Here is a 25,492-nt window from a genome sequence, read left to right as displayed (position 1 = left end):
TTCAAGAGGTAAATAGAAACCTTACAAATGCTTTCAGAGAAACGCAAGGGACATGAGTTATAACTGGCTAAAGGAGATTTGTGTTTTGGACTCAGTTTTGAGTTTTCAGGACCAAAAGGACACTTAAAAATGCCCATCCACCTATCCATCCACCCACCCACCTGCTCATCTCTCCACCATCCAGTCTTGTTTGAGCAGCGACAGTGTGCTGGGCTGTGCTCAGCACTGGGGGTAGAATGAGGAATAGTTAAATCACAGCGCTTGTCCCAGGCGTCCTCCTACCCAGTGGAACATGTGTCTGGAGACACAGAGGAAATCCTCGTCCCCAAACCAGAAGGAATTATCTCAGTCTGCTGAACCTCAAATGCATATTCTAGTTTTTTTTTTTTAAACATCTTTATTGGAATATAATTGCTCTACAATGGTGTGTTAGTTTCTGCTGTATAACAAAGTGAATCAGCTATACGTATACATACATCCCCATATGCCCTCCCTCTTGCGTCTCCCTCCCACCCTCCCTATCCCACCCCTCTAGGTGGTCACAAAGCACCGAGCTGATCTCCCTGTGCTATGCAGCTGCTTCCCACTAGCTATCTGTTTTACATTTGGTAGTGTATATATGTCCATGCCCCTCTCTGACTTCGTCCCAGCTTACCCTTCCCCCTCCCCGTGTCCTCAAGTCCATTCTCTACGTCTGCGTCTTTAGTCCTGTCCTGCCCCTAGGTTCTTCAGAAGCTTTTTTTTTTTTTTTAGATTCTATATATATGTGTTAGCATATGGTATTTGTTTTTCTCTTTCTGACTAGTTTTTGAAAGAACCATGTGTCAAAATCAGCCTGATTTTCTCAGTTGGGGAACCAGGAGGTACAGGACTCTGCCATTTCTCAAATCTTGATCTAAGGCATAAAAATATGTGTTAGAGCAAACTGAATCCGCGAGCCCCTGTTTCGTTCAGCTGGGGGAGAAGCTGCTGCTGGTGTCAGGCTTTCGGGAGCTGAAAGGACACAGAGGCTTGGGCTGAGAGAGGGTGGGGGGATGGGTAAGCCCGTGGGGCCTGGGATCCTGCAGGTTAACAAAATAACTGCCATCCGTGCCCAACATCAGGCATCCAGCGATTTGAATCTTGAATTGGCCATTCACAACCTGTGTAGCCTGGGCAAGTCTCTTACCTCCCTGATCCTCAGTTTTCTGTAAAATGGGGCTAATAAGGTCTCTCTTGCAGGAATTGGGTGGATGAAGTAAGAAAATGAGCACGATGGTGGCTGGTACATTGTGGGTGTTGAACATGTATTCGTTTTATCCTGATGACTACCTGGTTCTGAGTCATTAATTTTAGAAAACATTTAGATTCAGGTCTGGTTGGTAGAAAAATTGGTTTGAGGACACTGTTTAGTTAAAAAAAAAAAAAAAAAAAAAAAAACGCTTCTTGGGCTTGATTCCATTTGGGACTCAGCAGATGAGCACAGATTGTTCCAGCTTCTGGCGCCTGGTTTGCTCTGACACGAGGCCCTGCTGTGCTGCAGGCTGCAAGCGGAAAGGGTCTGTTAATGCTGCCAGCTCAGAACCCTTGGAGCAGTGGAGGTGGGAGAGCCTCGCGCCCTCGTTGGCAGGAAGATTTCTGCTGTAGGAGCCCGATGCGCAGGAGCGTGGGCTGGCGGGGGCCTGGCCGGGGTCTCTGTGTAGATGGGACACGGCACAGAGCATGTTATTTCTTGGCTCTGTGGACTGGCGGCTCGAGAGCCGGTGGTGATGGTGTCTGCCGGTGGGGGTGACAGCACGAGCAGAACGTGACAGCGTCCTCCAGGGAGGACGGGGCAGGGGCCAGGCACTGATGCCACCAGGAGACTCCTTTCTGGGGTGATTGTTGAGGGAGGTGAGCAGCGGGCCCTGAGGCTGGGTCCTTGGCCAGCAGAGAGGTTGTCCCTGAGAACAGGGGTGACGTGGTCCAAGGAGCTTGTTCTCTGCAGAGAAGCAGCACCTGAGGCCTGACTGAGACAGTCCAGCCTGTGTTTCGCTTTGGTGCTTCCCTAAGCAGAGACATCTGAGGGCCTCTGATGGCATGGGCGGGGCTAGTGGACACTTCCTTGGAAGCACCTGGAGGCAGGGGAAGAGCCAGGAGTGAAGTCAGAATGTCTAGGTTCTAATCTGGGTCCTAAACCCCCTATCTGTATGCCTTGAGGAGCCTCCCTGGTCTCTCTGGGCCTCAGTTTTCTCATCTGTAAAATAGGACAATAGAACGGGAGATGGTTGTTGTCAGCATTATGAGATACCACTTACAAAGTGCTCTACAAGTTAGTTCCCTTTCCTTCTCCTACCCTGCTTGTGTCCAGGATCAGAGGAGAAACAGGGCTGGGCAAAGTGAAGGTCAGTGCTGTCTGTGGCCCTGCAGCCAGCAGAGGGTGGGGACCAGGGCTGGCAGAGGAGCCCACGAGGCAGCAGGTGCTCAGGGCAGCAGAAGCCATCCTGGACTGGCTATCGGAGGTTCAGCCTTAATTCCTGGAGACCCCACACACGTTAGTACACCCTCTGGGGCTCAGTTTCCCTGCCTGCAAAGGGGACAGCAGCAGTTTCATCCTGCCCCTCCGTGGGGTTACTGTGATATCATGGCAGTGATAATTAAGTTCCTAAAATGCATGGCACACACATGAGGGATGGCTATTTGAGCAAGAACCATCTTGCCTGAGGTGTCACGTGGGCTGCCCCACCTCGGGGAATGGCGTTGCCCTTGTGGGCGTTTTCTTAAGGCCCCATATTTGCTTCATGGATACGTGTCCAAAGACCACAAGTGGGTCACACTGGATGATGGGGGAGTGGAGAGGACCACGTTTCTTTGGCTTTTCCTCTTCTGACCTGCTGGAGGCCTGGAGTGAACGTCCCTTAGTCTGGGGAGACTGCCCCTGGGAGGACAGCAGAGGGTCCAAGGCTAGGAGCTTGTCTCAGGGACAGCTGCTGAGCCCTGCCTGGGATTAAATTCATGGATTAAATAAGAGTAGGGCACCCCCAGAGGTGGGGGGCCTGGGGGTTCTGCAGGGGAAAACAGGAGAATAACCTGCCATTATCCCAAAACCAGTAAGGAGTATGGTGGTGAGAAGACCATTTAGTTTCTGCATAATTCATGTCTCTCACTGCATCTGATCTGGAGGATTTCCATGTGAGGACATTTAAATGGTGGAAGGGGAAGAGTGTGACTGGGACTAGTTCAAGGCAGGCTGCTGATGGAGCTGGGAGCATTGTGTGGCCTGAGGGAGGTGAGTGCAGCAGAGGAGGGAATGGGGCACCTGGGGTGCCCTGGGCGGGGACTTGAAGCCCCCAGAGGGTCTGAGGCCCTGTGCACTGAGGCCTGCTCTGGCCCCTGAGCTGCACGTGAATTCCTACCCTGTTGCCAGCCCCCCGAGGCTTCCTTTTTTTCTGCCCCAGTTCTCCGCAGCCCACCCTGTTGCATGGTTACGTGCACACGCTGCCCAGCTGCCCTGCAAGCACTGGAGCGGTTCACTGCAGCCCCGCCCCAAAGCCATAGCAACCACTCGGCAAACTTCTGCTTTTGGCTTTCCTTTGGGGAGCCACGCTTCCCTCTTGGCACAAGTGCCAAGTCCTGAGGACCCCCGAGAAGATGCCTGCCCCGCTGTCTGTGTGTTGGGGGGCGGTGCCCAGGCAGAGGAGATGCTGCTGTGAGCCCCTCTTCTGTTCCTGTCCTTCTGACCTAATGCTTGCTCAGAGCTGGAAATCCATGCCTCCCTCCCACCAGGCACACACATTCAGAGACACTGTGCTCTTAAAGGTCAAGGTCTAGGGCAACAGGAGGAAGTTTCCACACCAGGCCCAGAAATCCTTCTCTTTCTAATGTCACTTGAGAGTGCTGTGTGCGGGCCTGTGCTGGGGCTGGGAGGCTCGAGATGAGCGAGACGCATCCCTGCCCCGAGAACCCATGAGCCAGTGGGCTGTGCGGGGGCCCGGGTGTGTTCCCAGGGTTGGGAGGGGACGAGGTGGGGGGCCAGCCTCGCCTGCTGAGGTAAGTCGGGGACAGTGGCAGAAGGAAGGGATCCTTGAATTGAGTTTGAGGAGCCAGAAGGCATCCACATTGACAGACGGAACAAAGATGGGCCTTGGTGAGGAGAGGGAGCTGCAGGGAAGGACTTGGGAGCTAGCGGAGAGAAGCTGGCCAGGTGGGCAGGGTCTCATGGCAGCCACAGAAAGGAGGGGAGTTGGGAGTTGGGGTCTGGCAGGGGCTGCACCTGGAGGATAGGCCGACCAGAGCTCACTGCTCACCATCCCCTGCATGAGACTAGTCTGCATGGGTGCCTCCCCGATCCTGGATGTGTCCTGCAGGAAGGCCACCCCTGCAGGCAGCCTTCCATCAGGACCTCTCTCTCCCACCAGAGTTCTAGGTCAGATCCACTCACTGTGTTTGTTGTGTACTGCTGCTGTGTCCCGTTTCCATAGCCCCTCCCTGAGTGCAGGAACTGTGTCTCCCATCCTCTCATTCCCTGACCTCCTGCCCCCGATCCCACCCCCATTGCTGCCTGGTGGGGGCTGCCTCTGCGGGGCCCACCCAGGGCGGCGAGAGCTGGGGCGCTGCTGGAGGTGGAGGAGTGGGGAGGTCCACAGCCAGGTGCAGAGCGAGTTTTGTGTTCCTCAGTGAAACAGTTCCTGCCATGGCTCTCCTTAGAATCTCTTCTCTCTTCCTGTTGGTGCCTGTGTGGGTGGATATCGCCAGGAAGGAGGGGGATTTCTCTGGCACTTTCCGTCTCCATTCCTCTCCCTTAACCCTTTGGCACCTGACCGTCAGCTCTTGTTTACCAGGCTGGCACTGGTGCTCAGCCTTTCTGGGGCTATCCTGGCATCCCCGGCACCCTCTCCTGGGGCAGATCCATGCCCATCGGGGCGGTGGGCAGCCCTTGCCTATTGTGCCTGGAGGGGCAGTCATCAGGACCCCTGGCCACCGGCCTCCCTTACTGAAATGCCCCCCTGGGTGAGTCACGTCCTTGGGTCTTATAGGCATTTTGGCTTCTAGAAGCCTCTATGGGAATGCGCTTCAGGCCTGCACAGTAGGACACGTCCAGAGCCTACAGTCCAAAGGCTGTTGAGCTTCTGCCTCTGCAGTCATCACCCTTGGGAGCCTCAGCCCCTGACCTGGAGGAGGGGATAGTAGTCCTGCCCGGAAGAAGGTTGTGAGGACCACCTCTGGACGCATTGTTTGAACCTGACCAGTGGGGATCTGGGTTTTAAGAGTCAGCAGGTCCCTTTTATTCTGTCAAAAAGGCCAAGTTCTTGGATCTGCAGTCCTTTGTGCGGAAGTAGAGGAGGGCGAGTCCCAACTCATGGAAGGAGGTTCAGCCTCTTCTATAGACGGAGGGGGACGCTGGGAAGAGACCCCTTTGGCAGAGGGGAGAAGAGGCAGGAGAGGGGAGGATGCTGGGAGCAGCCAGTGGGGGCATCTGGCCAGAACCCAGCTTTGCTTCAGCTCAGGCACAGCCCTCAGTGTGTGTGTGTGTGTGTGTGTGTGTGTGTGTGTGTGTGTGTGTGTAGGAGACATGGGGGGCCCAGAGCATCCCCAGCCTGGTCCCCGCCCTGCGGGGGGTCCCCATGACTCCTATTTATCTACTCCCGAGCCTGAGTGCTGTCCCCAGGGTGTGAGTGTACAAGGGAGGGTGGGACCACAGGCCACAGAACAAGAGGGTCCCCAGTTCCTGATGGGGAGATTTCACCCTGATGGGGTGATACAGAGTTCCCCCCTTCAGATCGTACAGAATCGCCCACTCCTAAAGCACATTTTCCCTCGCCCCTCCCCTCCCTGAGCAGCAAACCCCGCCCCACCCAGGCAGCTCTGAGCTACTGGACTCCTGAGTGCCAGATGCCAAGCACAGAGACCCCGGGTTTTGAGGAGGGACAGAGAGGAGAGTTCCGTAGTCAGAAGGAGTCAGGGATAGGTCTGGGCTGGACGCAGGGGTGATGGGAAGGAAGTATGGGGTTCCTTATCAGAGGGACTTGGGGGGCCTGCAGAGGAAGAGAAGAGGGCACGGAGGGGCCACAGCCCAAACTCCTGTCCTGTGAGTCAAGCTGCAGAGCTGCCCACCTGATCTAGTCAGTTCCAGATACTATCTGAAGCTCTTTCTGTGAGTGGACGGTTATAAACACACAAGGAGCTGTCCCCCAGAACAGCTGGCCTGTATCCTCAATAATGCCAGTATCCTGGAGCCAGGCAAGGGCTGCAGGACTCTTCCCATGAAAGGAGGCACGAGAGACATGGCACCAATCCTGGATTGGATCCTGGCACGATGACTGTACCAGAAAGGCCATCCATGGGACAGGCGGCGAAATCTGGATATGAGCTGGTATTAGAGAATAGAAATAACGGTGTTCCACTTCCTGAATTTGGCATTTCTGTTGTGGTTATAGAAAGAATGTCCTCTTTTCTTTAGGGGTGAAGGGCCAAGTTGCCTTAACTGACTACTATTACTACTACTATTATCATTATTAGAGAGACAAAGCCAGTGTGGTCAATGTTAACAATTGGGTTTACTGCTGTGGTACTATTCTTTTGGCTTTTCTGTAGATTTGACTGTTTGCAGAATGAAACACTGAAGATCAGGAGCATGGGCCCTCAGGACTGCTGTCTCACCCCAGCCTGGCCTGTGGGTGGAGGGTTTGCTCTCTGTCTTGGGGGTGGGGAAAGGCTCTGGCTGGTTCTAGGAGTGTGGCCTGGGTCAGCGCTGAAAGGGCGACGGTCACTGGGCCTCAGAGGCAGGGGCCCTGTGGGGACAGGCACCTGCTCGTTTTCTGTCCTTGCTCTTTCCTAAACCGTGTCTCCCCACAGGCTACTCGGGATGTGGTGCTGAGCCGGGCACCGGAGCAGCAGGAGGACCGGGCAGTGAGCCTGCGGAGCGCTGCGGCCATCTATGACCTCCTGAGCATCACGCTGGGCAGGAGGGGCCAGTACGTCATGCTCTCCGAGGTACCGCCTCCTCCGCTGCCCCTCCCCTGCCTCCACCAAGGGGTACAGCTCTGTTCCTGGGAGACCCAGCTGGGGACTGTCTTATTTCCAGTGCCGAGAGGCCTGCCCTTCACTGGCAGGGTGGTTTTTGTTTGTTTGTTTTATAGATATTTTCATGTGTTTTTTCTTGTGAAAGAACGCATGGTGTTGTATAGAGAAGCACAAGAGGAAACTTATCCACCCCTCAGGTTCCCCCAGAGGTGATGCTGGTGTTTTGTGACTACCTGTCCTGACAGGGTTCTGAGCTGGGTGTGGTCGGGAGCCTGGATCCCCCTCCCACCCTGGCTAGACAGAGCATGCCCACTGTATTGGGCAAACACTGCCGGGGCAGCGCTCCATGGGCTGGGCCCAGAGGGTGGTCCCTCTCCAGGATGTGGGGACCAGGAGCACAGAGCTGCCGCTCTCTCCTGCCCCCTCCCCACAGTGCGAATGGCTTGTGCACATTTCTTTTTTTTTTTTTAATTTTTGGCTGTGTTGGGTCTTCGTTTCTGTGCGAGGACTTTCTCTAGTTGCGGCAAGCGGGGGCCACTCTTCATCGCGGTGCGCGGGCCTCTCGCTATCGCGGCCTCTCTTGTTGCGGAGCACAGGCTCCAGACGCGCAGGCTCAGTAGTTGTGGCTCACGGGCCCAGTTGCTCCGCGGCATGTGGGATCTTCCCAGACCAGGGCTCGAACCCGTGTCCCCTGCATTGGCAGGCAGATTCTCAACCACTGCGCCACCAGGGAAGCCCCTGTGCACATTTTTGAGCTTTCAGATCCAGGCTGGGATGAGGGGTGGCTCGGGGGCCCTCGGCTCCTTGTACAGGTGGCCCTCTTGGTGGCAGATTCTCTTTGCATATGTTTGGGAGGGCTCCCGAGAGGAGGGGCGGTCACTCCTGCTGAGCCCTTGCTCACGCCGAGGCACCGTGCAAGGTGCTTCCAGAAGATACCTTCTTTAACGTGGGGGGATAAGTGGTCTCTCAAGTTCACCAGTGAGGAAGGCGAGGCCCAGAGAGGTGGGTTTCTGCCCAGGATGGTGCAGGGGGTGCAGTTGAGCCAGCACGGGGGGACCCAGGCCACCAAGCTCTGAAAGTACCTGCTGTGTGGTCCTGTACCCCTCACCTCTGTCCCCCACCCGCCTGACCATGGCCACACAGTGAATCCTGGCCTCGAATGCTGGCTTCTGCCTCTGTCACCTGGAACCACTTCTGATGGTGACTGTCAGATCTCACAGGCAGCGCCTGACTTGGAGTGGCCCAGGATCAGAGTGGCCAGGGAGCAGACGGTTTTTCTCGGTGGTCGTAGAGAAGAGCAGAAGGAAGCCTGTACACTTGGGCAGCGTTTTATGCATGGGCTTTGGAGTCAGTACGTCTGCCACTGACTGGCCCTATGACTGTGGCAAGTCATTTACTAAGCTTCAGCTTCTTCATCCGTGAAGTGGGGGTAGTTAGAGAACCCGCTTCACTGGGTTGTTGGGAAGAGTAAATGAGTTAATACATGTAGAAAGCTGAGTATGGTGCCAGGCACAATAGTGAGAAGAATTGTCAGCTGTTATTATTTTTATTGGATGTTTACATTTTGAAAGCCCTTTAACAAATCTCATTTGCTTTTCACCATCGCCCTTGTGAGGTGTTCACATGATATGGAGGTGGGAACCGAGGGCCAGAGAGGGTGAGAGACTCGCACAAGGTCACACAGCATGCGAGTGGCAGAGACAGGTTACCCCTGGAGTTTTCTGACAGGAACCAAGTATGAGCTCTGGCGACCTCCTGCGGGAAGCGACTTGGGCAGAGATTCCCCTGGAAGGGTATGGGGTGGGCCGGTGTGGGGAGGACCCCTGGAGGGGAAGTACTGACCATCTCCCTCTCCCCAGTGCCTGGAGCGAGCCATGAAGTTTGCATTTGGAGAATTTCACCTTTGGTACCAAGTGGCCCTCTCCATGGTGGCTTGTGGGAAGGTAAGACCCAGGGTGCGCTGGGGGTTGTACACTCACCCTTGGCGGGGGAAGGTGGTCTGCTCTCCTCTAGTCCCTCCCAGAGGTGAGTGGAGGGCAGGGCAGTGATTCAGAAATATTGTCCAGCAGCTGATTTTAATCTCCAGGGAATGAGGGGCATGAAGGGTCACACACAGACCCCTGTGTGAATCTGGTGCCTACCTGTGAGTTACGACTGTGCCAGGTAGGCAGGTGTGTATGTGGATGCTTTTCTCTGAGTATATGTGCACGCCTGGGGCATCGTAGCATTTCCGCCTGTGAGTTGGTTGATGTGACTGCCTGAGGCAGGCATGGACATGGGTTCCAGGCGAGGGGAACGTTGTTCCATTTGGGCCGCAGCTCTCTTCCTGCCCAGGAGGGAGCGTGGCATCAGGAAGGGACATCTGGAACTCACCTAGGAGGGAGTAGGGGCCCCCCCCTCCCCTGAGGGAGTGTGGAGGGAGTGCTACGAGGAGAGGAGGACGTGGCAGGGGGTGGTCAGGAGGAGCCCTGCTCAGCACGGGGCTGACCTTATTCCAGTTTCCAGAGCTGCGTTTGCTCTCCACCCGCCAAGCCCTGCCCCAGCACCCACTGGTTTTCCCTCCCATGAGAATCACACTTACATAAGCCGCTATTCTCAGCAGTGACATGAAAGGAAAACCTTTCCAGAGCTGGGCGCTGAGGGTGTTGGGGCCGAGGATGCTACGAAGGCAGGAAGTAAGGAAGCATGAGCTCGCAGATGGTTCCAAGAGCTGCAACACCCGGAGCCCATTTGTGGGGCTGAGGGGATTCCTCCCTGCCCCCCCGCCCCGCCCCGTCTGCGCCACCTGCCATTTTTAGCCCCGCAGCCATCTCTGAGGAGGGCCCTCCCGGCCTTGCCAGCAGCTCCTCCGTGAATGGAGGGTGGCCAGGTCCTGGCAGGAAAGGGCAAGAAGGGCAGGTGCTGCAGCCTGACAGGTGGGAAGGGCCCGGAGAGGTGAAGCGGAGAATCAAGTGGGAGCCTTCTCTGCACCCCCCTTACTTTGCCAGGCATTTGTCTTCCCAAACCTCTTCCCCTTCCCCCATCACATTGGCCACCTCCCCGAGCATCCTGAAGTCATACGACATGACGTACCCTGGCTCTGCACTCTGCAGGGTCTTGTCGAGGCTCAGAGTTCAGAACACAGATAGGGCGAGGCCGTCGGGGTGGCGAGGTGCTGGAGCTCATGTGGAGCCTGGGCAGACGGCTCGCAGTGGCTTGCGACAGCTTCTTCCCACCTCCAGGGAACAGAGAAAGAGCCTCTAGTCTTGTAATAGTGAGTATGGTCCAAGAGGCCCAGGGCCAGGTTCTCACCCTTTTGTGGGTCATGGACCCCTTTGAGATGCTGAGGAAAGTGGTGACCCCTCCTCAGAAGAGTGCACTGCGCTCAGAAGTTAGCTTTAATTTCTGGGGGTGCTCCTGGAAGCCCCCCCGCCCAGTCTCAGGAAAAGGTGTCACATTACAGGGTCTTCAACCTCCTTACTGAGAAGAGCCAGGCTCAGAGAGGTCCAGACGCAGCCTGCAGCCTGGCATACCCCAAGATCCGGGGAGCTGGTGTCCTGGCCCGGCTCCTTCCCAGACCAGCAAGGTGCATACAAGAATGGCCTTACAGGCAGGAAGTTGGGGTGATCAGTGAGTTCCTCATGCGTGAGGCCCCACAGGCTGGGTTACACCCACCCCTGCATTCAGTGCAGCAGGAGATTGTTCTGGAAGAGCACTCTCCGCCCCCCGCCCCTCAGGAACCCCGCGCACCAGATCAGTCTGCCAGGTTGGCTCAGGCAGCCCTCGGAAGCGTGGCCAGACCTCGCCTGTGCCAAGAGCCTAAGGTGGGAATCAAGGTTCTGTACCTGCGATTGTGTGCAGAAGGTGAGGCGGAGCGGATATCAATATATCTGGCACCTCCACCAGCAGGAAGAGAGGAGGAGTTCCGTGGCATGATTTAGGTCACTCCTCTTGGTCTCCTCGGCAATCACAGTGGCTGCGTTGCTAGGTAACCAGAATGACAAAAAAAGAAAAAAAGAGCCGGCAGCTCCGACTGCGGAGTCCTCAGATGGCTCCTTAAATAGCAGTGTTTTGTGGTCTGGGTAGGGGTGGGACGTGGAGGGTCAGGGTTAGAGAAGCCCGTGCTTCAGGGATGCAGAGGTCAGCAGCCAGGGAGGGGGCAGGCCTGCTGGAGTGTGTGGGCAGAGGGGGCCGCGCTGAGGGAGCTGGGAGTGACCTTCAGAGGAGAGGGTCTCCGGAGAGGGGGACGGCCTGGCAGCTCTTGCAGAGACCCTCACTGGCCTCCCTCGCCCCGGCCCAGGCCGAGTCCCTCCATCCCCCGCAGCCTACCAGCCTCCCAGCCTCCCAGCTGGTCATATGCTAACACCCTCTTGGTCTCATACCCTCTTCTTTCATGAGACAGCAGTGTGGTGGGGACTTTGTCCTCTCTCCCCACCCTTCCTGTGGGCACCTGACAGGCAAGAGCCATGGCCTCTTCCCCCTCCGTGCAGTGACCCCGCATGCCCCAGCCCGATACTTGGGGCTGAGAAAAGCTCTCCTTTCTCAGGGGGGAAAGGAAAGGGAGCTAGAGAAAGGCAGGGGTCCAGAGTGGACACAGGCCAGTGGGGCCCCAGGTCTGCATCAGCCAGTCTCCGCACTGTGCTGTGGACAGGAGAGTCCTCTAGATCCCCCATTTCCCCAGCGGGGCCTGGAGTGGCCGGGGAGGATGAGAGCTAACTAACAGTGGGGAGCTTGGCCCACTGAAGGGCCCAGCTTATGGGAATTGTACTAACACACACTCGCCGTGTGTGTGTGTGTGTGTGTGTGTGTGTGTGTGTGTAGAGCAGGGAGAGAGAGGCCTCCTCTTTGGCCAAGGTAGCCACCACAGAGGCAGCATAGGGTAGTGGTTACAAGCTTAGAGCCAGAATGCTCAAACCCCAGCTCAGCCACTTAGGGGCAGTGTGGCTTCAAACACACTATTTAACTTCTCTGCATTTCAGTTTCCTCATCTGTAAATAGGGACATAGCAACCTACCTCATAGGAGAGCTGTGAAGAGCAAATGACTTCATATTTATAAAGCAGTTAGAACAGGGGTCAGCAAACTTTCTGTAAAGCATCAGAGAGTAAACATTTTTGACTTTGTGGGCCAAACAATCTCTGTGGGAACTACTCCACTCTGCCTTTGCGTCACGAAAGCAGCCATAGGCAATATCCACATGAATGGACGTGGCCAAGTTCCAATAAAACTTTATTTACAAAAGCAGGCAGAGGGCCAGATTTGGCCTGTGGGCTGGGTTTTGCAGACCTTCCGCACTTGGCCATCCTCAGCACGTCTAGTGTGGCCCCATCTCCATGGCTTCTCTCCTGCTTCTTCTCTGCCAGCCTTTATGCTCCCCCCACTCCCCACCACTGGTCCTGCCTCCATTCCCCATGTGGGTTTATCCTCATCTTGCCACCTATAAACTGAGGGTGTTGAACTCAGGGGTCTGAGAGAATTCCTTCTACCTCTAAAATTTCTGTGGTTCACATTTGAATTCCTTTTGAAGAGCTTCCCTCTGTTGTCACCTTAGCTCTTATCACATCACTTCTGGACAAGGGTCACAGCCTTCATTTTCCAGATGAGGAAACTGAGACCCGGGAGGAACTTGCCTGCCACCACCGCCTGGGCTCCTCCCGCTGGGCCTCTTCCTGGCTTGGGAGGAACGGGACGCAGAGCCAGGGCTGGCTGTTTGGGAGCTGCCCCCACTGTGGGCATGAGGCACCCTGTCTGCCGCAGCCCAGGGCTGCGAGTGACTGTGTTGCCCACCCTTTCTCCCACAGTCATCCTATGCCGTGTCGCTGCTGCGTGAGTGCGTGAAGCTGCGGCCCTCGGACCCCACGGTGCCCCTGATGGCCGCCAAGCTCTGCATAGGGTCCCTGCACTGGGTGAGTGAGCTACGGGGTCAGGGCCCACGTCCTGGCGGCTTCCTGTGAGAGGATGGTGGCAGGTGGGCTCCAGGTGATCGTGTGCGCATCTTGCTGTGTGTATAAGGGGTGGGGGAGCATGGGGAGCTTCGAGGCGGACAGACCTGGAGGGGAGAGGGGGATGGAGAATGGCTTCTGAGAAAACTCCAGCCTCCATCCCCAACTCAGGATGGTGTCAGGTTTGTGGTTCAGCCTTGAATGTCTCCAGGGAGCCAAATGTGGAGTCAAAAGTTGGGGTGCCCCCCACCTGCCCAGCAGCAGGGGCAGTTGGCAGGACCGTGGAGTTACCTGGGCCAGCGCACCATTTGGAGTCAGAACCAGCTCTGGGCCAATGGGAAGGTGGCCCTCTGTCAGCCCCCTCCTTCCTCTGGGCTCCAGCCCCCTGGTCCCTGCCTTGTGCTCAGCTGCCTGCGTACCACTCTGCTGAGGCAGCTGAACTAAAGATGAGCTCAACGTGTGCTCTCTGCCCAGCAGCACTTTAGCTTGAGGAGGTCAGCAGGGGGAGTGAGCAAAGAGCCCTGGGCCAGGAACCCAGAGCCCCAGGCCTCGCCTTGGTGCTCCCCTCCGCCAGGCTCCCTGGGCTGCTGCTTCCAGCCTGGGGGGTCTAGCGTCGGGGCCTCTGCACGGGTGTCTCCTCTCACTGGGAGCTCCCTTGCCTACATTCCTGGCTTCCTCAGGTCCACATCAGCCTCCTGATGTCAGGGGAGGTCCTATTTCCACCCTCTTGAGTGACATAGACCAGTGCAGCATCTCTCCCATGTGTTGGCTGTCAGCCCCACCCACACCTCCTCTCTTCAGGCTAAATAAGCCCAGTTCCTTCATTGGCCCAGCGTCTCCCAAAGGGGGAGCTTCTCCCATACATGGTCCTCCCCTTCCTGATGTCGTGACACCCCAGCCTCCCCTCGCTGTCGGGTACCCAGCTTGTTCCAAGGCAAAGGGGTGGCCAGGCTCCAGGTGCCTACAGCAGGCACTTCAGAATTAGCAGCCTCTCCAACTCCTCCAGTCCTGGGAAGGGAGACTCTGCCAGGTATCCTGAGGACCCTCTCCGAGGGGTCCCTGCCTCACCGCCCAGCGGGCCTCATCCCCCCTCTGCTGCAGGGACTGACTCCCTCACACGATTGGTGGAGGGGGGAGGAAGCAGCACCTTTCCCTCTGTTCCCTGGTCCTCAGGTTCCCATGTATGATATGCACACATGGCCCTGCCTTGGCCCCAAACGACTGTGGATACTGGGGGAGGGAAAAGCATGGCTTTTGGCCCCAGGCTTTATGATGTTTTTCTGTAAGACTGATCTATAATAGGCTCTAGGCATTTGGAAGAGTCATCGTGATGAGGTGGGTAAGAGTTTCACTGTTGCTCATATGTGGCGTAAATGACATAAAGTATGGAGAGGCTGGACAGGTCAGGGAGGCTTCCAGGAGGAGGAGGCCATGGACTGGGGTCCGAGGTGGGCCAGTGGCGGGCCCTTCCATCACAGCTTGCTTTCCTCAGCCGCATGATTAGTGGGGAAACTCATCCCCCAAGTGTTTTTAGGGAGACTGTTAGCATCTTACACCCTAGAGGGTAGGGTGCCGTTGAGATGTGGGTGCCGGCAGAGTGGGGACCCAGTCTGAGTGCATTGCGGCAGTGGGTGGTGGCGTGAGCCGGAGGATGCAGAGGGTGGGCTCGCTGACCCGTGGCTCACACCCCTGTGTGTTCCCAGGGCTCCTGAGAGGGGCCTCAAGTGCATCCCTGGGATGAAGCCCAAATACCCGCCTCGCCAAGGGTGGGGCGGGGAGGGCATCTGTGCTCCCAAGGGCTGCCAGCTCTGAGTTGGCTGTGGGTCCACACAGCCAATGGCCGCCCTTGCTGGGAAACCCTAAATGTAGGTCTTCCCGCAGCAGAGGAGCTGTTTCCCTCAGCAGCGTAATTACAGTGATTATGTGCATTCAGATTACATGGTAATAAAATTAGGATCCAATCAGTCCAAATTGAAAACAGATGAGTTAGGAGCAAAGTAATCAATGACAACATAAATAGAAAAGCCCAAAAGGAAACTTAAACATGCAGACTCGACATCAGAATTGGGGAGGAGGGTGAGTCGTTTAACCTCAGCGGAGAAGTTTATTTGGGTTTGGGGGCTGGTTTGAGCCAGGGTTTAAATCGGGTACAGGCTAGAGCGTGGTCCTGCTGGAGGGCTGGGGGTGGGCCCCAAGCAGCCTTCCCTGCCCTGGAACAAAACCTTCTGTACCTCCCTACCTGCCTTGGACACTTAGCACAAGGCATTGCATTTTTTGTTGCATGTGTGTTTCTTGAAGGCAGGAACTCACTCTCTTCTTTCTTGAAACCCTGACCCAGAGTTAATGCCTAGTGCTTACTGGATGGGTCCTACTTGCCAATGAGCGCAGTCACTTGTCGGGGAATTCTGCCTTGTTTGGTACTTGCCTTTCTATCTAAACGGGGAGCTTCTTCACTTACTGTTTCTCACACCCTCAGCCCTTCTCTCCCACAAAGAACCCTGCACATAGTAGGTGTTCAGAAATACAGAATGACACCTGCTTCAGCAGTCCACGAGGGACAGGTGTGGGAAGTGTACATCTGGCTCACGGTTCTCCCTGGCTCCCTGGGTTGGCGCTGGGCTGAGAGCAGGCTGTAGGTGGCCCGGGGCAGCGTGTTCTCCTAGGAGGCCAGGAGAGGGGCAGCCCAGCACTTTCTGCCCTCCAGGCCGCGAGCAGGAAGAATGGGTCTGACAGGCGGGCAGAGGGGTGCTGGTGCTTAATACGGGGCACAGATCCTGAAAGGCTACTGATGCCACCTCCGCCTCCTGCCTTCGCAGCTGTCGTGGCTCACCTCAGCCCCCAGCAGGCCCAGCCATTGCCCAGCCAAGCCCCATGAGCAGGGGCCCGAGATCTGGGGATAAACAGTTTGGCCCGGGTTGCAGGAAGGGAGGCTGAAACTGGGGCACTGAAAAAACGAGTTGTGCTGGGTGAAAGCGGACCAGGTGGCCGTGTGCCCAGAGGTGGAGCACCTGCTGTCCCCGTGTCCTGTGCTTATGCCCAGAGCCAGTGTAGGATGCGCCAGACTGGGTCTGGGTCTGAGATCAGGGTTGCCCCTGGGTGCGGGTGGGTGAGGAGGGGCCTGGGCAGAGGTGCCTGCATGGGCCCATGCTGGCTGCCCTGGGGTTGAGAGCACTGGCCCCGCTGCTTAGCCTGAGGCTCGCCTCGGTGGGGGAGGGCGTCCCAGGCTCTGACCCAGTGACAGCAGTGGGGCAGCCTCCTGCCTCAGCATGGCCAGCGTCTTGCTGGGGTCCCCAGCCAGTTATTTGGGGCAGGAGAAAAGGGAGCTGTAAATACTTTTTCATATCCCTCCAAACACAGTTAGTTCAAATTCATTTAATTAAAAAAGTTAAAACCTTTCTAGGAGGATAGGAGATGGGGGTGTGCATGTGTGTCACACACAGAAGGAGAGGAGGTTGTGGAATGGAAAAGCAGGCCATGCTCATCTTTGGAAAGGTCTGTGGTGCTGTCCCTCGGCCTCTTCCCCTAAGGGGGTGGGATGGGATCGTGGAAAGAGTGCGGGCTTTGGAGGCTGAGAGGATAGGGTTCAGGTTCCTAGCTGTGTGACTTTGGGTGAGTAATTTACCCTCTCTGTGCCTCATCAGTAACCTGGAAACAGTCACATCCACCGTTACAGGGTGGCTCTGACGGCCAGAGCTGAGCAGTGTCCCTGCTTATTTAGCATGTGGGAGGTACCTGGTAAATGGCAGCCATCCCTGTGACAGCCCCTTCAAAATAGCAGACTCTCAGAAAGGATGCGCCTCTGTGTTTTTGCCTTCATTTTTGAGATTCAGGGATGGGGAGGGCCAGGAAGATGGATTAAGTGTTCAGGAGGCCAGAAAGAATGCCAGCTCTCCTGCCACGAGCATGTGGAAATTAGGAAGAGTACCTGTTCCTTCCAAGAAGAAAAAAGTGCATTTTCAGTAGAGCAGATGACAACAGGTCCTGGATCCTATGGGAAGCAACTAAGGAGAAACTGGAGGTGTTGTTTAAGCAGAGCTCTGGGGGCTCAGAAATGACCTTTCTCTGGTTCCCAGGGAGGGAAGAAGAGGTGAAGATCCCAGGGGTACGAGCTCTTTGGCCCACTGCGAGACGAACCAGGCAGCCTGAGCAGGAGCAGAGCGTACGAGCCAGGAGCCTATCTGTGTGGGGACCAAACGAGGAGAACTGGAGAGGTGCAGGAACTTGGAAAGGCATGGGAACGCTTTCCGTACTTACAGAAAGCAAAAGCAAAGGGTCAAAACGTTACATCCTTCGATGCATCCTTTTCCCAAAGGGACAGAGAGGAGAAAAATGAAGACCCACAGAAGGCAGCCATGAATCAGGCAGCTCAGAAAGATCCAAATGTAGACTCAGAAGACCTGGGTTGGAAATTCAGTTCTCTCACTTACCAGCCAGGTGACCTTGGATAGGTTCCCTAAGCACCCTGTGCCTCAGAACCTCAGGTATAAGACACCCATTCCATCAAGTGGCTGCCGTGCTATGACACGCCAGGTGGGCACCCAACCGCTCTAGAATTGCAAGGGAGGAAGAGGGAGAGGATCTCCACCTGGGTTTTGTGACAAAGTTACATGGCCTCCACAGGAAAGGAGGTATTAAAAAGCAGTGTAGGAGGAGAATGGTTGAAAGCTTTGGAAACCCCTCACCCTAGAAGTATCTTGATGAGCAAGGAGGTCCCAGTGCTGTAACCCGAGCAAATCTTGCAGAAGCAGCGGCACAACTCCAGAGCCATTAGCTGTTAACTTTGGAGGCCACAGGAGGAAGTATGTGGAGATTGGAAAGGGCAGGTGAGGTACTAGACGGCTGGGTGGTTGTAGATGGGCAGGCGCTGGGTGGATCAATCAGCAATTTACTTTTCACATTGTAGGTTGAGACTCATTAGTGGATTGTGAAATAGAACTTTTTCAAAAAAGAAATAGATAATCAGAGAATAGCATAGAAAATATCCGAGTGTATTACCCCCAGTAGAGGTGAGTATTGTGACAGGGTAGGTGGGTGGTTACACGTATGTGTGTCCCAGACCACGGGACAGAGAGGTTGACCGACCTGGCACAGCTGACTGCACAGGGAGACCCCGCTGTCCTTGTGTAGAGTTGCTCCTTATCTGAGACGAAGGGTCAGGACAGAGACAAAAGGCAGACAGTGGTGCCCCCTCTCTGGATTCCAGGAGGGTCTTTGATGCCACTTCCTAATTTGTCAGTGAGCTCATGTAGCCTTAGGGGACAGGGACTCTATTCAGATGGCACTCGCCACGTGTACTAGGCTGAGACTTAAAAAAATTCTGGAAGATTAACTATAGATCTAAAATCACAACCAATAGTAATAATAGTAGTTTATGTTTATTCAAGCACTGTTCTGAGCATTCATTGTGTCTTTATCTCATTCAGTCCTCCCCGCAACCCTGTGAGACACACGCCCGTTATCCTCATTTTACAGAAGAGGGAACTGAGGCACAGCAAAGTGAAGTGACTTGCCCAAGGTCACACAGTAAATAGCCACGCCAGGATTTGAGCCCAGGAAGCCTGGCCCCAGAGCTTGTGTTCTAAGCTGCTAGGCCGTCCTGCTCTCTGCATGGAAAATTTACCCATGGGCATGGTGCTGACTCTGGATTTAGGTGGGATTATCATACTTCAGAACAAAGGTGGCAAAGCCATATTTTCAAGGGCTTTAGGATTCCCACTCCTGTCTTAGATGAACGGGAATTGTGCGTTATGTACATATTTTTTAATATATATTTTATATTTGACCCCCAAACATATTGGGGTTTTTTGTTGATTTTTAATGCGACATTTTTCCATTTTGCTAGCTAGTTAGAGCACCCATGTATAAATATATTAATACTGTATGTTATCATATTGTATATTATCATATTTAATAGAATTGATAATACTTCTTTTCGTTCATAATCACATGACTCCACATGCAAAAAACTCTTTTGTGGTAGGTAAGAGAAATCAAAACGGTGTCGGCCATGTAAGAAAATGGTACATTGAAGCCTTGTGGGTTTGATTTGAGACAGATGCTGACACCACACTTAAAGACCATTTTAAACTATGTGGGCAAGCCTGGCAAGTACTGGCCAAGGACAGCTACTAACCTGGGGTCAGAGTGGACCACAAGTTGGACAAGCTAAGGATGTACGTTGTCACTTTGTAAAGCTAAAGGATGGTGAGCTTTATTAATCCAGAATATGATATATATAAATCGGAGAGTAACTTTTCCCTGTTTGCCAATAATTGCCGAGCTTTGTTCCTGGCACCCTCTCTACATGGGTTGCAGGAGATAGAAGCTGGCATTTGCTGAGGAGAAGGACATGGCCGTGAGAAGAGTGTATACACATGGAGTGCAAGAGGTTTCTGAATTCTATTTATAATTCGTACTTGGTGGTTTATCAAAAAGCTCGCTCCTGTTTGAATGGGGCATAATGATGCCTAAAGACAGTGTGGGAGACCAGCCGCACCAGCAGTAGGGATATTAACAGGGAGGCAAGATGCTGTGCTCACTTACCCTTCCCTTGGTGCCTCCTGCCCGCCCTCTGCCACGAGGCCTCCTTGGACAACCCCCGCCAGGAGGTTGCCTGCTCTTGGAGCTCCCATGGCCCCAGGCCAGCACCATACAGTGGAGCCTTAATTAAGAGCCACCTTGTCCTGTGGGGTCTCCCCCTCCTTAGGGATTCCGTGCACGCTCATCCGGGCATCCTGCCCCCGTGTCCTTGGGCCTCCCCAGCCAGGCCCAGCATAGAGCCGGGTGCTGCAGAAGCCTCAGTGGAGGTTTGTAGGGAGGAGTAGTTACACTGGGGGAGGGGGTCCAGCTCCCCATTTTGTAGATGAGGCCCTTTGGGACACAGAAATGAAGCGACTTGCTCAAGGCCCCATGTCTGTCGGGCCGAGCCTGTGTCGCGGGGCTTGTCCTGTGCTTTTCGCTCAGCCTGGCTCTGACTTCAGGGCCCCGCAGCTCTCCTGAGTCCTGCTGGGCCACGTGCTCCGGGGAACAGATCTCCGCATCTACAGACTTGGGTCCACCCGGCCAGCCGACACTGGGCAGCAGGCAGCTGTGGGGTTTACTGAGCTGCTGCCTCCCCCGAAGCCCAAGACCTCAGGCCTGATGGTGTTACAGGCCCAGCTCCCCAGACGCCCATGTCCTTTCGGTGACCAGCCCACCAACCTGGAGGTGGCCCACTACCCAGGCCGGCAGCTTGAGCTCTACCACAGTGGGGCTAGAGAGCTGCCATTGTCGGCATTTGTCAGGGATGGTGGCCAGGCTGCTGGGATTCAGCCCCCCTCCCACCATCTCTCTCTGGGCTGTCACCTCACCTGCTCTGCCTCTCTTGTAGTTTGAGGTTTTTTATCCCCTCTGTTCAGTGGGTTCTCTGCTCCATCAGCCTTTTTCCTGCACATAGCTCACCATGGCTGTGCCCAAATGGTGAACTCAGCCCAACTCGCCTCCCCACGGCTAATGGCCTCTATCTCAGGGTCCCCTCATACTCCAAGGAGGGAGAGTCCACCAGTGCCCCCAGCTGTGGCCAGTGGTGAGGCCACAAGATGCACAGAGCTGTCCCTCTCCTGCTGGGTGGGGTGGCCTGAGCAGGGACGGGAGCAGAGTGCGGGCTCACTGGCTGGGGTGCCAGAACCCAGCTTCACTTTGTGGGCCCCTCCGGATGGGGGAGGGGAGATGTTCCACACAAGGGGGCCCTGACACCTGGGCGGCAGTGGGGCTGTGGGTATGAATCATTCAGCCCCTTGGTTGGGGGCGGTACCAGTTGTTCTTGGTGACACTGCCACAGCAGGCACACGGGCAGATGACATTCCTGGGTGGGTAGGAGGGAGGGGACCTCTGGGAGGCCTGTGGGCCCTGAGTGGGCACAGCTGAGGGCCCCAGCTGTTCCCTGCCTCCCAACAGGCCTGCCTGCCGTGGGTGCCCCAGAGGGCTGCCTGCGTGCCCCTCTCTCCGTGTCACATGTTGTGTGTGATATGTGCACACGTGACCTGCGCCAGTTGGTCCCTTTCCAACTGGAACAGTCCCTCCTGCTCTCAGGACAAAAACAACCCCAGGCCTTTTTCCCCTGAAAAGTTAGAGCTCCCGGTGTCAGGGAGCAAGGCCACAGCCAGAGCCAGCGTGGTGGCCTGCCCGCTCTGCAGGGTTTGCGGTGTCCCAGAGGCCCAGTCCCCGAGCCCTGCCTTCCCCCACTCCCGGCTTCCCTCTCTCTGCCGAGCCGGGCAGGGACAGACACGGGCAGAGTGAGGAAAGGAGCTGGCACAGACTGGCCTACTCCTGGGTCCAGGCTCTCAGCAGAGCAGCTGTCGGGGAGCTGGATCCTTGGAGCAAGGGAAGCTTTCCCTGTGAGAGGTGGCGTCCCGTGATCTTGAGCACAAGGCCTCTGGGTGGGGGAAAAGGTCCAGGTTGTTGCTTGTGGAAGAAACAGCTCTCCTTCCATTCAGTGACTGTGTGGCCTCAGGAAGGCGCCTGGCCTTTGTGGTCGGGCACGAGGAATTGCAGTTCTGAGGGTCCTGGGCTGGCGACTATGAATGGCGGTCCTCCTCGGTGACCTGCGCCTCTCCTCTTTGCAGCTGAAGGAGGCGCAGTGCTTCGCCATGATGGTGATCCAGCTCGGAGAGGAAGCCGGGGAGTTCCTCTCCAAGGGCTACCTGGCACTGGGTCTCACCTACAGCCTGCAGGCCACCGACGGTGAGTGCTGGGGCCTAGGAGCCTCTGCTCGGGGTGACTCAGGCCTCCTAATGGCCCCCCGGCAAAGCCCACGCTGACCTCTGCCCCTGGAACTCCTGTGGCGCTTGCCGTCTGTGATGCACCACCAGCCCTTGACCGCACAGTGTCTTCTTTCTGGTTCACCTTAACCGTCAGCACCACTGTCATCTTCTGGGGTCTTTTAAATCCCCCCAGTGCATGGCATAGAGCTGGGTACACAGCAGGCGTTTACTGAATACTTGTGCTTGGTGCGTGGGTTTGCTGCCTGGAGTCTGGCGTTCTGTCCCGAACCCCGCCGGCTCAGCCGTATGTTCCCCCAGGGATCGGCAGCCACCTACTTCTGTATCCTTGCAGCCTGAGGGAAAGGGAGTGATAGGCCCCCACCCAGACCAAACCCGGAATACTAATCAGCCCCAACCCACACCGCCTGAATGCCAGCCCCTGGGAGCAGGCTTCAGAGGCCCCACACAACGAGAGGTAAGAACAGCTGGCACTTGCACCACGAGGGGAGGAAGAGGGGTGAGATCCTGGTGCCGTGCCGTGCCGGCTCCTTGTTCTTGAGTGACGGTAGTCACTGTCTCTTCAAGGTATCGGTGAGGCTCTGATAAGGAACCCGGGTGTCCCTACACACTGGTCAAGTGAGGGAGTCATCAGTCCCTCAGTCAGAGTCCAGAGACCCTCCACGTGCCTTTAATCCTCTAGAAGCAGGGCTGCTTTATAAGCTGGGGACCCCTGACATCCATCCATGCCAGCAGCATCTTGACCTGGTCTGGTTGGAGCCTGACAACAGTCATTTTAAAGCTTCCCAGGGGTTCAGTGTGCTGCTAAGGCTTCGAATGCCTGTGCTACCGCATTTAAAGATGATTTAATTTACCAGAAAGGTGCCCGGTTTGGGTTAAATCGAGAAGCCTCATGGGGAAAGTATAATAGAGGTTTCTGGTGGCCTCGTGGGAGGGGAGTTAGTGTTCAGTGGGTACAGACAGTCTGTTAGGGATGATAAGAAAGATCTGGAGACGGATGGTGGTGATGGTGGCACGACATGGCGAATGTACTTAATGCCACGGAATCGTCCACTTGAAATTGGTTGAAATGGTTAGAAAAGAAGAAGCCTCATCAGTGAGGAAGCCCAGGGAGGCATGTGGCCAGGACAGAGGTGGTAACTTTTCCCTAGAGGCTTGGGCCTTTGGAAGGGTCAGTGTGGCCCAGGTGGCAAGGAAGGCAAAAGAGTACAAGGATCTATTGTGTCAAGAATCATGCCAGGAGGCTAGGACCAGGGCGACACCTGCACCCCTTCCCCCAGTAACCAGAGCAGAGGGTGGCAGCATTCCGGAGCTGCTTGAGTGCGAGCATTTGCCAGACGGGGTCCCGGTGGGGGCTCTCCCTGCAGAGCTCTGTGCCCTGGGTGGGACAGAGCTGGGTCGGCCCCCCTCCAGCAGCCCCTCATGGCTTCGTCTCCATCCTGTCTCCTGCAGCGACTCTGAAATCCAAGCAAGATGAATTGCACCGGAAAGCACTGGAGACGCTGGAGAGGTGAGGGAGGCCCGAATGGCTGCGTTGGCTCGAGGTGGCTCGTTCTCATGTTCTCTCAGGAGACCCTCTGGTGTAGACAGAGCAAAGGTTTCTGTCCCCATGTTGTTGACCAGCAAACCGAGGCTCTGAGAGCTCACACAGGAAGCAGGGACAGGCCTTTGGGGTTGGGTGGGCGGGTTGAGCCCTTCCACACGAGTAGAGCTCCCCCCAGGCTCAGTTCCCGTCCTGCTGAGCTCAGGGGACGTGAGCTATAGCAGGAAAGCACCTTGCACAGTGACCTACAAGTATAGCAGGGACTCAGAGTGTTTGCCTCCTGCCAGCCCCTCTGCAACCTGAGGGCTGTGAGGACGCCTACCCCAAGTCCTCACAGATTTCCTGGGAGCCCAGAGTCCAGGAGGGAGGGAGGAAGGGGAGGGAGGGGGAGGCAGAGAAGCCCCTCCCCCAGCAGCAGCCCTTCCTCCCTCCCCAGGCCCATCCTGGCTGAGCCCTCTCTCCACCACAGCCTGGGGACCCACCTGAGCATCCCTCCCCTTCCTTCCTCTGGCCCATCACAGGGCACTTCCCCATGAGCCCCGCGTGTCTTGCTCCCTCAGAGCACGGATGGCGGCTGCTGGGTAGGGGCCTGCCCTGGACTCCTTATGCCAGCTTCCTGGGTGCTCCCCTCTGGGGCAGGCTGTTCTCAAGCCCAGGGAGGAAGGAGAGGCCCATCCTGGCAAACCCCCTCTGAACTCCCAGGATCAGGGGACATCTCCTTCCCTCCCCCGCTGGCTCTTCATTCCCAGCGCTTCTTGCGCAGAGAGGCCATCCTAGCCCCACGTCCTCCGGGAACTGTTCCCTTCTGTCCCGCGGCGGAGAGGGCAGACTCCAGGCTCTGTACCAGGCCACAGCCGGGTCAACAGCTGCCCGGAGGAGAGGGGCTTCCCCCACCCACCAGTCCTGTCCTCCCAGACGGCCCCCACCTCAGCCAGAGCCAGCCCTCTCGGCACCCACTGCCCCTGCCTTGGGCTGCCCGTGGGCTTTCTGCCCCAGCCATCGTCTCCCGCGGGGCACCCTCCAAAGCGGGCCCAGGCAGAATCTCCAACATTTGGCCCTGCAGCACCCAGCACAGGGCAGGCATGCTGGAGACCCACGTCACACACTGGTTGTCGACCTTGATGGCTGACTTGCTGCTCCCTTGCCCCATACAGAGCCCAGCAGCTGGCGCCCGGTGACCCCCAGGTCATCCTCTATGTCTCCCTGCAGCTGGCCCTCGTCCGCCAGGTGAGTCCTCACAATTCTAACACCCAGGTCTCTGGGGGCTGCTGATCTTCTCCTGGCCCCACTGCCTTTATCAGCTGTGTGACCCTTTGCAAGTGACTTGACCTCTCTGAGCCTCTATTTCCTTGTCTGCTATGTCAGCACCTTCATACTCCACCTCAGAGGGGCCTAGTAAGGATTAAGTCAGCTAATGTGGTAAAGCCCCTGGCCCATGGTGGGCCCACAGGAAGGGGTTATTCTCTGCCCTCACTCCTTCTACAATATGTCCGTCTCCTGAGAAGTTGACAGGTGACCACAATAAACATTTGCTTGTGTCCTCACCTTCTGTTGAGCTTTCCCCAGGGGTCTGGAGGAGTAGAGTGATTGGCGTGTGGAGCTGTTTCTGTGTGACCCAAAGCTTTCTTCCAACCCTGTGGACGCCACCGGCAGGCTCGGCCTCCGGGGGCTGACGGGGGCCTGCTGTCCGCCAACCACCTTCGACCTACATGGCTCTCCGGGCCGACCCACCTTCCTTCTCCAAGCTGAGCTGTTGGTGCTGAGAGGACACTGGTCTGTCCAGGGAGTGAGGCCGGGCAACCCACCCAGCCAGTTGCCTTTCAGAAACGAGCAAGAGCTCCCGTCGCCCAGGCCCCTCAGAGTCTCTGCTTTCACGTGTGCCCCTCAGGCTGGTGCTCTGTGTGAAGCAGGACCTCTCGGTGGCTTTGATCGGGTGAGCGTGGACGCTGGGCCACTCGGGAACTGCAGACAAGCCAGCAGGGACCCGGGCTGGGCTCCAGACTGTTGGAGAGGAGTCCGCAGAGCCCCCATCTGCTCGCGGTCAGGTGACAGGCAGCCTGGCTGACGAGGGTGCTGCCGTACCCCCACTGGCCTGGGCGAGCCCTGCATCTGATGAGGAGGGCACCGGTGGCCCCATTTGACACCTGAGGCGCTGAAGCTCTCCTGAGCTCAGGAACTGGGAACTGGCCAGGCCAGCACAGTGGCTGCTCCGGAGCCCACTCTGACCCAGTGAAGCAACCCCATGGGGCTCTAAGTATCCTGTTCCCCTGTCCCATTTGGAGACTGGGC

General features: G+C 56.3%; 1 protein-coding gene across 1 annotated transcript in view; it reads left to right on the top strand.

Annotated features, from left to right (window-relative positions):
• Window positions 1-25,492, top strand: part of TTC7A (tetratricopeptide repeat domain 7A) — a 130,888-nt gene that overhangs the window by 64,328 nt on the left and 41,068 nt on the right. The window contains exons 9-14 of the mRNA XM_059943405.1: window positions 6,814-6,951; window positions 8,841-8,924; window positions 12,761-12,865; window positions 21,505-21,622; window positions 23,113-23,170; window positions 24,358-24,430. Of these exons, the coding sequence (XP_059799388.1) occupies window positions 6,814-6,951; window positions 8,841-8,924; window positions 12,761-12,865; window positions 21,505-21,622; window positions 23,113-23,170; window positions 24,358-24,430 (576 nt within the window). The remainder of the gene's footprint in view (window positions 1-6,813; window positions 6,952-8,840; window positions 8,925-12,760; window positions 12,866-21,504; window positions 21,623-23,112; window positions 23,171-24,357; window positions 24,431-25,492) is intronic.

The sequence above is a fragment of the Balaenoptera ricei genome, chromosome 13, assembly GCF_028023285.1.
Source record: "Balaenoptera ricei isolate mBalRic1 chromosome 13, mBalRic1.hap2, whole genome shotgun sequence".
Classification (NCBI taxonomy): domain Eukaryota; kingdom Metazoa; phylum Chordata; class Mammalia; order Artiodactyla; family Balaenopteridae; genus Balaenoptera; species Balaenoptera ricei.
The sequence above is the reverse complement of the archived record's forward strand: the minus strand, read 5'-3'. Positions and strand labels throughout refer to the sequence as shown.